This window comes from Polyodon spathula, chromosome 10, assembly GCF_017654505.1.
Source record: "Polyodon spathula isolate WHYD16114869_AA chromosome 10, ASM1765450v1, whole genome shotgun sequence".
NCBI classification, from domain to species: domain Eukaryota; kingdom Metazoa; phylum Chordata; class Actinopteri; order Acipenseriformes; family Polyodontidae; genus Polyodon; species Polyodon spathula.
In genome coordinates, this window is record NC_054543.1 from 10,544,301 (window position 1) to 10,559,960 (window position 15,660).

The window sequence follows — 15,660 nt, forward strand, 5'->3', positions numbered from 1 at the left end:
CTGAAAGACCCATAAAAAAATACACAACTCGTCGTACCTTGACACGAATGGGGTATGGCAGCCGACGACCTAACCTAGCAGTTGCAGTGGGCTAATGAATAAAAACACTGGAGGATTGGAAAAACATTGCCTGGTCTGATGAATCCCGGTTCCTGCTGTTTCACGCTGATGGGAGGACTAGGGTATGGAGAAAACCACATGAGTACATGCATCCATCATGCCGCATGTCAACATTGCAGGCTGGTGGTGGTGGTGTGATGGTGTGGGATGTGTTTTCATGGCACACATTGGACCCCTTGATAAAAGTGGAGCAAAGTTTGAATGCCACAGGATATCTGAACATCATTGCCAATCAGGTGCATCCCCTCATGACAGCAGTATATCCATCTATTAATGGATTTTTTCAGCAGGATAATGCCCCATACCACAAGGCTAGGATTGTCCATGCATGGTTCCACGAACATGACAGTGAATTCAGCTTAATAATGTTTAATAATGAAGCAAGATCGGACTGAGCTTTACAGACTGTTTTTATGATGCAGATGGCTATGTGACATAAGACTAATGAGTTGAAGGCAATGTGCTGCAATTTATTTCAAACACATTAATTCCTTTGACATACCAGTAATAAAGGTAAGTGCACTATAAATACATTCCACAATAAATCAAAACCCATCCAAGAGAATATACCATTAAGAATAAATTAAATAATGATGGATAGTATGTATAATTATGTAAGTGTATTTTATTATATATTTACAGTATTATCTAAATCACATTTAATGGTTTAGGTTTCATTTCCAATACAGTTTGCAATAAAAGTTTTTTTTTTCTTTCATGTAAATAGACCTTCAGTACAGAAAGACACTGCTGGTTCTGCATCCCTCTGTATCAGTCCTTATGCAGTAATGAAATTCAGTTTTTGGTGCAGGATTTGTCATACACAGCATTTGGAGTACGTTAGCAACAACATAAAAAATTCAGCTCTAACCTTTATATGGTTGCACATTGTTTTCAAAGGATAGCAGCAAAACGTATTGAATTTACTGCTTTTCACCCACACATACCCAATAACATGCAATGCAGTGTGTAAGATTTTTTTTTGTTTGCTTTAAAAAAAAGACACATTCCATCAGATATGTAATATGACTCAGGGTGATCATTTTCTTAATTGATTTAAGTCTTTTTACTGCCCGCTGCAAATTCCCAAAATTGTTAATGAGCTGCTGTCCTTCAAATGTTGGGAATTGGAACACACATTTACTTGTTTCTTACTGGATACCCAGCTGTTTTTCAAAGAAATTGTATTAATTTAACAGGGTACAAAACATACACTTGCCTAACATCCAACATTACAGAACATCAAACTACTAGCTCTGACTGGGTTAAAGTGCTATTGATCGTTATTGGATTTTCCAGTAGAGGTCTCTCAAGGTAGCCTTAGCCTGGGTTTGAATATGGATTTTTTTTTAATCCTCAATGGACATTAAAATAACTGCAGTACAATAATTGTAAGTTTGGCCTGGGCTCCAGTGTAAGCAAAGTAAAAAAGATGAGATGATTATAGAGACCAAACTGGCCTCTCACCCGCTAAGACAATGATTTCTCCAAGGCAGGCTTAAGGCACATTTAAAAAGTCATAGAAACATTTGTCTAATACCCTATTTGCATCAAAATAATGTGAAAAAGCACACATTGAAAACACAACTTCTTGATAGGCCATTATTTAAGCAGTGTGAGTAGGCTATAAATGTACTGCTATATTTCTTTATGGTACTACGTTATTATCTCATTGGGGTTTAATGAATCATTTACCTCAATCTAATTCAGAGACCGTCAACCCAAACCTGTTAGTAGTGGTTAGACTAGATACATTTCTGGTGAACTGCTTCACTACTGCTCCTCTGGGATTGCAGCAAATGCTGGTACACTGCAGATAAAATGCAGTTCTCACGTAACGCTCTCTATATGGAAGCAAAAGAACATGATTAGCTGAGAATATGTCTAAGGTGTTTGAGTTTTTGTTCTATGTATTAGGTTTTTACTAAAGTTGAAAGGCTTCTGTTAATAACAGTTGTCAAAAAAGCAATGAACTGGACAGTGCAAGATTATATCATTTTAATGAAAAAGCTTACTCAGTGAAAGCAATCATCACTACTGCGACTACAGTTGTATTTAAATTCCCACAAGATGGTACAGATGAATACACATATAGTAAGGATTGACAATCAATAGCAATTACTGGATTGGGGATGTAACACAATTCAATTTTAAGTGCCAGAAAATTATTGTTATTAAAGAACAAATAACGTCTACTATCACAAATGTAATGTACTGTTGTTCATTACAGTGGTGCAATGGCTGAATGGGAATGCTCAGAACAGTAGCCCTCATTCCCTCGCCTCAATCACACCAATGCTACAATATTCTATACTGAACCTTCAACACTCAGTAGCTGTAGAGAAGTGGTGTATAACTCTAATAAAGCTAATTAAATAGCTGCACTATCTTATACTAAAAATGTTAAAGAAATGTTCTATATTGGCTTTCCACAAACTAGTTTACCAGTATGTGGTGAGTGGAGTTTTGTTTCCTAAACCTTTCGTTTTTTAAATGTAAAACTTACTAATAGTGGGTAATTCTCTGATACCTGTCACTGTATTCACTATAGTTTTAAATCTAGATATTCATTTCTTTAAGACAGTGCTCAAACAGAAAGACTGAGAAGAAGCTAATTTTTGGTCATGCAATTAGAATTTAGTTTAACTTTCTTGCTGAGAGCTTGCGAGCTGCTCCATCACACTGAGAAACTCTGGACTCAGACCATTCTGACACAAACCAAATAGCACTGAGAGGTAGCCACTGTACTCTCTGCTGCTGTGAAACACATTCTCATGCAAAAAGCTGTAAATATTATATTAGCCGAGGGATTCTATAACACTGTGTGATATCTAAAAATATTTGCACTACTACTTCTGGCAAAAAGCACAGATTCATTTTCAGAATACAATTTACACAAGCTATCTATGACAGGTTTAATGCATATCTGAGAACAGTCTGTGCAGATGTTGCTATGCAGTTTTACATTAAGATGCTCTCTTGAATGTTAATTTGAACTATATGGAAATGCTTCCACTAACAGGGCTCCCAGCAAAGTGTGTGCAAATGATGTATTGTTGAAAGTGCTACGAATCCCACATAGATAGATTGGAAACTACGCACATCTGCCCCTTTCCCTTGTTTTGTTCCATTTGAGTTTTTTCTGACACTTGGACTACAACATCAAGTACCATTAAACAATATAACGTATACAAACCCTGGGGCCTGAGGCAGACGTAATGCCTCTGCAGCAGCGATGATCTCTGCCATGTAGACTCCAATAGCAACTTATGAGTCTCCATGAAGGAACACACCTGTCGATGTTTTGCAGAATGAGAAGTAATCAGAAATAGACGAAGCGTTCAGGTGTTTGAATGTGCATGCGATTTCCAAACCACAGATTCTTTTTTGGCATAAAACTGTTATGAAGAATTAACTTCATTTTATTGAATAAGGGCACATATCCTAAGGCCTCATCCATATGTATTGTTAACTTTTTATATGCCTCCCTTACAATTAGTTTTACATACAATGGCCACAAACTAGATACAAAGAATTAACAGAAAGACAAAATACTTAGAGCAGCATAATATATACAGCTATGGTCAACATTTTTGCATCACTCTATATAATTAACTAATTTTGCTTCATAAAGTAGAATGAAACCTGCTGAATAATGTTACGTTAACATATTGAATTGCATACTACGTTGTCAATATCTAACATTAAATACTGTACTACTATTATGGCTTCCGGTAGACTTTTGCGATTTCACTTTGTAGTTTCTTTGATTGCATGATGTTAAATAAAAGACCTAAATTATGTTCATATAGTTTATTTTTATTTTGTCTCATTCCAAGAATTCTTGGTGATGCAAAACTTTTGGCCACAGCTGTGCATATAAGGCGACAGAATGCATGTTGAGTTTGTGTATCTGAAAAAATAAATCCTCCTTTTGAGGTACAGCCACCTGATGTTCTGATTGATCAGAACACCAAGTATGTAGCAGGGCAGACACTAACACTGTTCTGTCTATATCAAAAGCCTTTCAAGTATATACATTCAGAACACAACCTCTCATCACTCGATAACCATCAAGAAAAACATCTCAGCTCCTGAAGATTATTGGCTGCTGATATAAAATGTGGGGAGACATTTGATTTGATTTTCACAGCTTTGTCCCAAACAAAAGAAACAACAAGAATTTCTGGAAATTTTGTTTTGCATTTCAGTAAACAAGAAAAATAAACAAATATTGCCAGCAAGCTTGATGTGAAATCTTATTAGCCATTGCTATTGGACTGCAATTATATTTTGACATCTTGACGTTCTGTCTTCGTAAGCAGAACCATTTTAAGTACTTGAATGTCACTTTTAATGTATTTCACCAAGTGAATATGAGTGAACCTTCAACCTGAAATTCAAAAAGTTATACTGTAATATCTGTGTCCTCAGAAAGAAAGCAGAGGACCTTGCTTGCTTACTAGTGTGTGCACTGATGACAACAGCTGAATCTATGTTTCCTGAGGCACTGGCACACATCACTTGGCACTCCTTCAATTCCAATGCCAGAAGGTCACCCCGAAATGCAGAAATTGACCTTAGGCTACAATCTTAATTGTTTCAGCTTTCTAATGTCTTTCTGCCTGGATACTATTCAAGCACTATTGTACCTAGAAAATGTGTGTGTTGGTGTGCTGATATTATTTTACAACAACTGCTGTTGCTGATATAGTCTGATGTTATTACCATTATAAAGCTGGTCTCCCTTCTAATTTTGTGAAGACATTCTGAAGACAATATCCATGTGCCAAAACCAATGATTGAAGACCAAGATTATTTGGCAGTCCTCTGTATTATTGCAGATTCAGTTCTGTCTGCAAAGCATCATTTCCTTCCTGACAAGGGCTGGTAGTGTTAATATGGCAAAACCTCTAGGCATTGATCCAGAGGGGTTGGGTTAAAGAGTGAGAACTTCACACTGTGAATTTGCTTGTTTTTTACAAAGGCAGGCACAGCATTACACTATACCTCACTTTATCTTAACCTGCCAGTTTCAACTCTACACCCCTATGAAGATAGCTGCCCTCCATAGAAAAATCAAATCCTAACATTATTATTGGTAATTAATGGTATTTTTTAATTTATTTATTTCTACATGCCATAAAACAATAAAGCACTTCTTCACAGTTATTTTAATTGCATATGACAATGGCATCTACAGAGTTCGTTTCATAATTCTATAAATTGATGATCAAAGCATTCCTAAAACTTGCAATGCTGCAGTTTATAAATTAATAATAAGTATGCTTAACGTATATATTGATGTAATTAGCCTTTACTTATAATTAAAATAGCTTTATTTATTTTAAACTGTAGAGGCTTATAGAGTCTCAGAGATTACGGTATTTATGCTGTGGTAATCGAACACTCACTTTTTTTTACAATACCTTGTTTTGTGTCTATATATATATATATATATATATATATATATATATATATATATATATATATATATATATATATATATATATATATATCCCTAAATTTAACAAGTGGGCCTTAACCTTAATGAGCAAAATTAAACTAAGAACAAAGATACATCTGAACCTGGCACTGTTGAGATCCAGCCAGCTCATTAAGGTTTTCTGTCCTTTTAGCACTGCAGGCAAATCACTTCTGCCAGGTTAGCTTAAACGCCCTATTAAGTATCTGTCTTTATTTATAATGCATCATCACGTAGAGCATTCCAGTGCTTACATTAGACTGCTGCTTATGCTCTTTTTTGATCTTTATGTGATGGAGAGCTTTGCTTGCAAAAAAAAAAAAAAATAAATCAAAGCTGCAGGCAATGCTCAGTCTACCAGAGCATATGCTTATGTCCTTTTAATCTATTAGGAGAGATCCGAGATAATACTCTTTGTTGTTCTAAAGAGAAGTCTTTGTTTTTCAGCCTTATTTTTCTTTTTGTAGAGTGGTGAAATAGAAGAACTGATGAAAAGAAAACCAGCTGTTTTATATTTACTAAGCCTTTGTTCCAATAGAAAGTTTGCAATAGAAACAGAAAGTGGAAACCTAGTAAGAAACAACTCAGATGCATGTAGCAATAAAATAAAATAAATACAGTGGAGTTTACTCGAGAAGCAAAAGGTAAGTGTCCCATTATAGATATGAGTGACAGCTTACAAGTTTACAAACTCATTGTATGCTAGTGCTTTTAACTTTTTGTTAAAATTATAAAAGTAGGGAAATCAGTAGAAACCCACAGTGCTGCCATTTCAGTATAGCAAATAAAAAGGGAAACATGCTAACCATCGTGCCTGAGATAACATCCGACACTATATGAAAGCTTTGAAAAGGGATTTTGATGTACTTATCTCACTGAACTAGAATGTAGTGTTGATATTGCAGTCAGTCAACTGCTGCACACCTCCTGGAGTGCTGGCAAGATTAGACAGCCTTTCTTGTTACAAAAAACACACATTATTGCAAACAAGTTCCCATTAGGAACCAAGAATTAGAGAATGTGATTGGATTTTTAAGGAATATAAATGAATGATTATGTTGGAGAAGAAATGTGTAAAAGCAACTTACAATAAGGCAGGATAATAAAGAAAACACAGATAGAACAGTACTACAATTTACTTAAAAGAATTATATAGGTAATTGAATAATTGCATAAACCTTAGTTCTATACATTAAGACTCACAAGTAAAGTTTTAGAAACAAAAAGTCTATATATATATATATATATATATATATATATATATATATATATATATATATATATATATATATATATATATATATATAAAAATAAAAAAAAAGAAAAGGATGTTTTAGGTACTTAAAAGGTAGAATAATTGATTACAAATTAATTATCAGGACGTTTCAGACCACAAGTCCTTAATGTGTGTGTGTGTGTGTGTGTGTGTGTGTATGTGTATATATATAAAAAAAAAACTCTGGTTGCATGCTTTAGACCCTTTCCAACTCCATGCACACCTTTTCTATTATTAACCATCCAGTTTCTTCTCCTAATAACCGACATGCTTTCCACCCTGTGACTGTTTTGCACCCTGTGACTGTTTTGCACCCTGTGACTGCTTTGCACCCTGTGACTGTTTTGCACCCTGTGACTTCTTTGAACCCGGTGACTGCTTTGAGCCCGGTGACTGCTTTGCACCCGGTGACTGTTTTGCACCCTGTGACTTCTTTGAACCCGGTGACTGCTTTGCACCCTGTGACTGTTTTGCACCCTGTGACTTCTTTGAACCCGGTGACTGCTTTGAACCCAGTGACTGCTTTCCACCCTGTGACTGTTTTGCACCCTGTGACTGCTTTGCATCCTGTGACTGTTTTGCACCCTGTGACTGTTTTGCATCCTGTGACACGTTTTGACCACCAAAGACCCTGCTGAGATGAAATGACCTTGGACAAGCAAGTGCAGCAGGCCACCTGAAAGTAAGTTGTGCAAACTGAAAGCTAGTTCCAAAAACAGAAAATAAAATAAAAAAATCTCTATTAATATTTGAATGGCCACAAGTGGCTTCAATCTCACACACAAATAGAATGCACAAAAATAATGTATTGGATTGTATTAAGTAGACATGAGCTTTTACCAATAGTATGTTGTAGATGAAAAATTCAAGTTCTATTGAAACTCAACCATGCAAGCCCCATTACAAGAAACATAAAGTAATACTGTATTTCTCCTGTACTGTATTTATATACAAATGGGTTAAGTTATCACAAGTGTCATGAAAAAGATACATTAAAAAAAAAAAACCTTCTTTACAATGCATCTGAGTGTCCAGAATGCTGGATGAAATACAACAAAAGGTTATGGTTAGGATGAAGATGCTAAATCATGTCCATCTAGATTTAAAATAATAACAAACATGGTTAAAAAAAATAACAGTAGCTGTAATTAATGAACAATTTAACTTTTTTTCATGGCTTTGTTGGAATTATATTTTAAATTACTGCACAATATTATATATAGTTATAGTTATTTTTATTATAAGGTGATGCTTGTTAAAAGTTTGACATCGTTATTGACCGGATCTATAGTTTTTTTGCAAACGCGTGGAGCTGGCTCATTACCAATTCTACAGCTGATCTGTTTCAGCACTTTGGGCAGTTCCATTCTGCAACGCAAGATTCCGAGTGAGTATAAAAGCAAAGCCACAGCGCTCATTCTGCACACTGGCACAGCAGTTGTGTAGTCGCGAAGATGAGCTACAGCATGGAATATCTCACGAGCTCTCCACATAGGAGGGCACAAGGTGACTTCCTTCGATTTCAGCCTAAAACCCTTGGATTGTCCTCCGCGTCATTCAAACAGAGCAGTCTGGTGCTTAAAAAAGAATACAGTTCTCCTGTTCTCAGATCCACTGATAGCACAGACCTTGTAAACCAGTTTAAATTGCCGAATATAAACGAGAAGCAGCTTCTCCAGGGGCTTAACGACCGCTTTGCGGGCTTTATCGAAAAGGTTCATCAGCTTGAAAGCCAGAACAACATTTTGGAAAATGAGATTCAGGAACTGAGGAAAAAGCAAGTTTCCCTGTCCTCGCTGTCTGAAGTTTACGATCCTGAAATCAAAGCTCTAAGAAAGCTTGTCGGTGAAATCACCTTTCAAAAGGCTCAGATTGAGCTCGAGCATCATCATTTGGAGGAAGATATTCACCTTTTGAGGGGGAGATGTGAAGAGGAAGCTCGCAGTAGATCAGACACTGAGGCCAGCATTATGACACTGAAGAAAGATATTAATGATGCACACCTCTCCAAACTGGAACTGGACAAAAAAGCTCACTCTCTGATGGAAGAAATACTTTTCGTAAAGAAAAACCACCAAGAAGAGGTATCGGAAATAATGGCCCAAATCCATGATGTGCAACTTACTGTCGATATGAAAGATTTTAGAAAGCCAGACATCACTGCGGCTTTGAGGGAAATCAGAAGCCAGCTTGAAGGTCACATCAATACCAACATGCAACAAGCAGAGGAATGTTTCAGGGCCAGGGTAGCTAAACTGACAAAAGCTGCTGAAGTGAATAATGAAGCTCTCCAAGTCAGAAGAGAACACATCCACGAGCACAGACGCCAGCTGCAGTCAAAAAGCATAGAACTGGAAACAGTTAAAGGCACCAGGGAATCTTTAGAGAAGCAACTCGGTGCGCTTGAAGAGAGGCACGATGCGGAAATCAGTCATTACCAGGTAATGTCTTGCTTATATGTATGTAAATCACTTGTTATTATTTAGTATCTCTATGTATTATTGACTCGTTTGTTTAACGCAGTCAGTTTAACTCTTAAAAACAAGAGTACTATTACTTTGTTGTTGTTGTAGAATTAATAATACAATAAATAATACATCAAACTGCTGAAGGGATGCTTTATATTTATTTTTTTATGATGTGTGCCGCTATCAATATCTATTGCTGTTTTTTTTAGATAATTATTTACCACATTTACCAACTAATACAGCAAAGAATGTAATTTTTCTGTAATAGCTTGGACACAAATTATAGTTTAACCAGGTAATATCTACTGTATAGTATACTTTATTGTACCATTTTAATAACCATACTGTTGAAAATGGTTCTCTTGGTTGACACCGTTAATGTAACCTTTTACCAACAATACACACCATGCATGATCTCCAAGATTTTTAGTCAAATTTGTATTTGTAAAAATCTTTTCTGAAAGGCAAAAACCTCAATTATATTCTAAACAAACAGAACACAGCTATAAGAACAGATCAAAGCTATAAGAACAGAACATAGCTATAAGCTATTTAGAAACCCCTAAACCATTTACTTCATGGGGGTACATTTTCTCTTTCTGAAAGAATTCTACTACTGGGAATTAAAATTACAGCAATCGCTAGCTTATTGGTATTCTGTTTTACAATCAGCTGTTGATGTTGAGTAGAATTGAATAAAACAGCAATAATAACTTAATGATTGACACTTGTGTGAAGGATTGTTGAAGGATTGTAGTAATTTTTATATTGTATTGTATGGGTTTATAGGAAAAGCCTATCAATTGGCACTTTAAAATCAGGTCACTAAAAGGAATACTTTTCACCAATGTTAGACCTCCCTCAATAGATTTGAATTTCCATAAATAGATTAAATTAGCTATCATCCCTGCTCTAATTTGACAGTGTACAACGACTCATCAAATGTTTATATTTTTGCAGGATGCTATCCAACAACTGGAGCATGAGCTTAAACACACACAGTATGATATGTCAGCTCACCTGAGAGAGTACCAGGATCTTCTGAATGTCAAAATGGCCCTAGATGTGGAGATTGCTTCCTACAGGTACTTTCATATTGGTTATATGAGCTACAATGCTTTTTTTTTTGTGGAATTACTGATTCATTTATTTTGGTTGTTTCTGTTGATGCATTTTTTTTTTTTTTTTATAAATCCCCTTTTTAAAATAGTTATCAATATTCCCAGCTTAGCAACAAGAGCTTAAAAAAGATTTGATGGGGCATTACAGAACTCTAGGTACAAGGGAACAGTCTTTATATCTATTCACAAAGCTGTCAAGATAGGTAGCTTCTAGAAGATCAAAGACTTTGTTGCCTTTCACTATAACGTAGGAGTTTGCTTTTATATACCATTGGGACTTGTCATGCAAAAGTAATTTATTTGTCACATGCATTTTAAGTTCTATCTTTAACTATTTTTTTTACCATATTACCTTTTGCTTTCACTGTCTTGCATTGTCTTATATATGTATAAATAGTCAAAGGACAAACCCAGTGAGGCATTCCAATCATTCTGCTTTTCTACAGTGTACACCAGTGTGACAGTAGATTCTCTTAAGCCTCTTTTGCCCCAATATTTTACATTTTCTTAAAGTTATATTAAAAAAGAAAATTCAACACCTTGGCCCTTATGTTGAAGCAAGTACAAGGATGCAAATCTTTATAAAAACTACATATAACTATAAAACACTAGTAAACACACTATATATATATATATATATATATATATATATATATATATATATATATATATATATATATATATATATATATATACGGTGGCAGGGGGAGGGTCAGATTCCTCCCTGCCTAAAAAACATGTGAAAATGTACACTTTGTATAATTGAGTTGCTTTTGTTTAATTGTAGTATTTGTTTTAATTGTTTTATTGTTAATTATCCCCTGGACCTGGCTATCATTGTAAATTAGAGCCAGGTGCAGGGTATTTAAGGAAAGCAGCCATTCCGCTCAGTGTCGAGGCTTAGGCTTAGGCGTAAAGAGCTCGACTCGAAGTCGTAAAGGTCTTTTAAAAAATAAATAAATAAATAAAAATAAAAAAAATAGTAATAATAATCTACGTTTGGTTTTTATAAACTCTGTTAGTGTTTATTTTCATGTTATATGTCAGGTAAACAGCTTAGCTGTCCTGCGAGTCAGTCAGGGACATGCATATGTTTAGTGAGTGCTCTGAGGGAGCGAGTTGTTTGTTTGTTTTTGTTTGTTTGATTTATATTGTGAATAAAAGTGCGCGTAAGCGCTTTAAACATCAAAGTTTTATCTCTGGGTCACGTTTTTAAAGGGGCATGAACCCGATCTATATATATGTAACAAACATACACATTTATACACTCTTTTGAGACAATTTGCCTTTGCCAATTTGTAAGTGTTTCAAAATTTGGTTTAAATGTTACTTTTTAAGCATTGGATACATTATACAGCTTGATGTACTCCTGATCCTTCACCTGCATGCCTTCACTATCAAATTCACAGTGCTGTCATGGACTAAACATAATTGTTTAAATGATATCTGATGAAAAACTGTGACATACAGTTTTTTCTGTCATGGTCAGGTGTGTGATAACAAACAATTGATGGCATGGCAACCTATAATTGATGATTTCATATCTACTGCTTCTATTGCTGCTGGCACCTAACTATCCAACTCTTTGATAAGCTTATCTCAAGTTACTTAATGCATATTCTTCCTACAAACAGCACATACTATCATGTTATTTTTTCTTTTAATATTTTGTATGTGTCACACTTACTTTTGCCCATATTTATCAGTTATAAAACTTCAAATATTAAGTAATTTATGTTTTAGCTGTATAAATAAATATTTTATATTGACCATTGGTATTTAATGCAATATGTTATAAATATAAAAAACTTATTTCCACACTCAGTAATTACATTTCTTTTCTTAGGAAACTTTTGGAAGGTGAGGAAGCAAGATTTTCTTCAGTTACTGCAGGTCATGTTCCAGCCTCATACGAGTACAAACAATCCTCTGTCTACACTGTGCCAAGTTTCACAAGGCAGAAAACTACCACTAAGAAGGTGGAACCACAGTACAAGTTTGTTGAGGAGATCATCACAGAAACAACCAAAGAAGTGGAAATGACAGAGATTGATGACACTGATACCGAGGAAATAATGAGTGAAGAAGAAAGGATTGAAAAGGAGAGTCCAGGGGATGAGGTGGAAACAACAACTGACATTGGAGAGGCTCAAGAGGATGGAGAGGAATTGGAAACTGTAGAAGCAAAGAAACACAAGGAAGATGAACAAGGAGACATCTCAGCTGAACCTATGGATGAGGAGGAAACTGCAGTTAGAAAAGGTGATGAAAAAGCAGCTGAAGCTGAAGTTGCATCGGAAGCTGTAGAAGAGACAGAAACCTCCCAAGATGATGTGGTTGATGCAGAAGACACCAAGGATGAGAAAGAAGCAAAAGAAGAGAGCCCTGATCAAGTAGAAACCTTTGAGGATGTGAATACAACTATTGTGGAAGAAATCACAAAGGAACCTACAGATGTAGCAGAAACAGAAACAGATACTAAAGTAGAGGCACCAGAAGATGAGCCTTTAGGAGATCCAAAATCACTGCCCAGTGAAATGACACCAGAAACAAATGAATGTGAAGAGTCAAAAAAGGTACTGACTTCAGATAACAAAACTGAAGAGGTAAAACAAGTAGACAAAACAGAAGACACAAAAGGGGAGAGCTGTGTAACAAAGAAAGAGGAAGATACATCTGAAGAGAAAAGTGTCACAGTAGAGGATGAGGTTATTAAGCCAGAAAAGAAAAGCCCTCTTGTGGAAAAGACAGCAGAAAAAGCAATCCATGAACACACTGAGGAACAAGATACAGTGGAACCAAAGGAAATGACCAGTGCATTGGAATCAACAGAAGAACCTGACAAAACAGAAGATAAAATAACCACCAGCGTCAAAGTGGAATCCAAGGATATTCTGAAAAAGGAGGTGGTGAGCCAATCAAAATTAGAAGAAGAGGGTGCTTCAGAACCTGAGAAGACTGAAGAGAAAGCAACCCCAGATATTGAAGCAGCACAGGAAGACATTCCAAAAGAGGAGACTGTAAGTGAATTAAAATCAATAGAAGAAGAAACTTCAAAATCTGAAAAGACTGTAGAAGAGGTTACCATGGATTTCAAAGTGGAAAACAAGGACCTTATAAAAGAGGAGATGGTCACCCAGACAAAATCTGAAGAAAAGGATGCTTCAAAACCACACACACCTGAAGAGAAAACAAAGGCATTTATTAAGGTGGAACCAGAGGATCTTCAGAATGAGGAGTCAATGAGCCAACAGAAATCAAAAGATGTTGCTTCGAAGCCTGGCACACCCGAAGAGAAAACAACCCCAGATATCAAAGCAGACGAAGATGCAAAACAGGAAACTTTGAGTGAATTAAATCTGGCAGAAAAGGACATTTTGAAACCTGAAAAGACTGAAATTAAAGAATTCACAGATGACAAGGTGGATGTTAAAGACCTCCCAAAAGAGGATACAGTAAGCCAATTGATACTAGAGGATGTTTTGAAGTCTGTCAAACCTGAAGAGAAAGCAACCACAGAAATTAAAGTAGAAACCAAGGAAATTCAAAAGGAGGAGATGGTTAGTGAAGTGAAATCAGTAGATGTTGCTCTGAAGTCTGACAAACCCAAAGAGAAAGCCATCCCAGAAGATGAAGAGTTAAAAGCAGACAAAATTCTAGAGGAAGGGGAGAAATCTGATTCAGAGGAAGACCAAAAGCCTGAATTAACACTTTCTCCAAAAGAGGAAGAGAAAGGGGACAGCATTACAGCACTAAGTGAAGGAAAAGATGAAAAACTTTCCAAGAAAGACTACAAATCTACAGAGGACACAGGGGAGGCGAGATCATTCAAATCTGATCTAAAGGAGAGGACAGAAACTCACACTAGCTTGGACACAAAACCACAAGAGATATCTCCAGGAAAGGAGAACCCAACTGACAGCTCAGAGATGGAAAAGACAGAGGACTTAAAGAAGACAGATTCGATTCAACAAAAAAAGAAAATACAAGAATGTCCAGAGAGCCCAGATACTGAAGCAGATGAAAAGATCAATGATTCCAAAGAAGACAAAACAGCGGAGGAGGAAGTGCCATCTTCAAAGGAAACTCCTGTAAAAGAAGACAAACTGCTGATAGGTGACATGGATGAAAAGATAGAGCCAGAAGAAAAGGTGACAGAAGAAAAAGTCACATCCACAACACAAGAGAATGGTCTTGATGAAAGTGAAGACTTGAGCAAGGAGGAGACAACATATACAGTGGAGACAAAAGTGCCTGCAAAGGAGAGTCAGGTAGAAAAGTGAAAAGCAACACAAGAAGAGCACAAAACCTCTAAGAAAGATACAATGGAAGATATTGACAGCAGAAAGTAATATATAAAAATTTTTTAAGACAGAACTTACAAAATGCATGTGGCAAAGCTATTCTTTCAGGGTCTAGGCAACGTAGCAAAATAAATGTATTTAGGTGTTATAAAAGACATTTCAAAAATAAAATTTTTAATGCATGAAAATGTGTAATGTACTGAACAGATAGTCCGGTTTGCTAAATTCTAATATACAGTGCTATGTAGTTAAATCTGAACTTTAAATGAGTTTTAAATCTGTATTGACTGTCTGAAAAATTTGTGTGTAGCAATGCCCATGAATGATATCTACAAAAATGCTTTCTGAATATAAGAATAAATTACATTTGCAGCGAATGTCATTGTCTATTAGTATGAGTTGTTTTCAGAAATAATTTAATAACTCTGGAACTTGAGATTCATTCCAGTCCTGGCCTTTATATCCAAAGCTGGTTCTTCCAATTCTAGTCTCTCTTCCAAACCTCTTATAAATTGATTAAGTCAACCAATTAAAAGTACATCCAGACCCTGAAGTATTTCATTATAGCATTTTACCTCTTAATCCTGGAGTGCAATGGTCCTCCAGGACTGTGACTGGGCAGCCCTGCTGTAGGGCAAGTTCAGGGTTAAGAGTCTGTTAGGTAATTTAGAGCCTGCTTTGAACAAAGACCTGGTGTGAAATGGTCTTTGAAGAATTATGCTTTGCACCTCTGCTTTATGTTTTTTTGGGATAAAACAGGGTTGATGTGAGGTAATGGAAGCATTTGCCACAATGGCATAATGAAATAATTTCACCATGCCCTACTGGGCTGCAGTGGTAAAGAGGCAAATTATTAATGGATAGTTTGAGAATCAGACTAATTAAT

General features: G+C 35.9%; 1 protein-coding gene across 1 annotated transcript; it reads left to right on the forward strand.

Moving 5' to 3' along the window:
* Positions 1-8,335: 8,335 nt before the first annotated feature.
* LOC121321563 (neurofilament medium polypeptide-like) lies at positions 8,336-15,145 on the forward strand. Its single transcript, XM_041260566.1, has 3 exons — positions 8,336-9,322; positions 10,310-10,434; positions 12,317-15,145. Exons 1-3 carry the CDS (start codon positions 8,336-8,338, stop codon positions 14,751-14,753), a joined length of 3,549 nt encoding a protein of 1,182 aa, XP_041116500.1. The 3' UTR covers positions 14,754-15,145.
* The last annotated feature ends 515 nt before the right edge of the window (positions 15,146-15,660 follow it).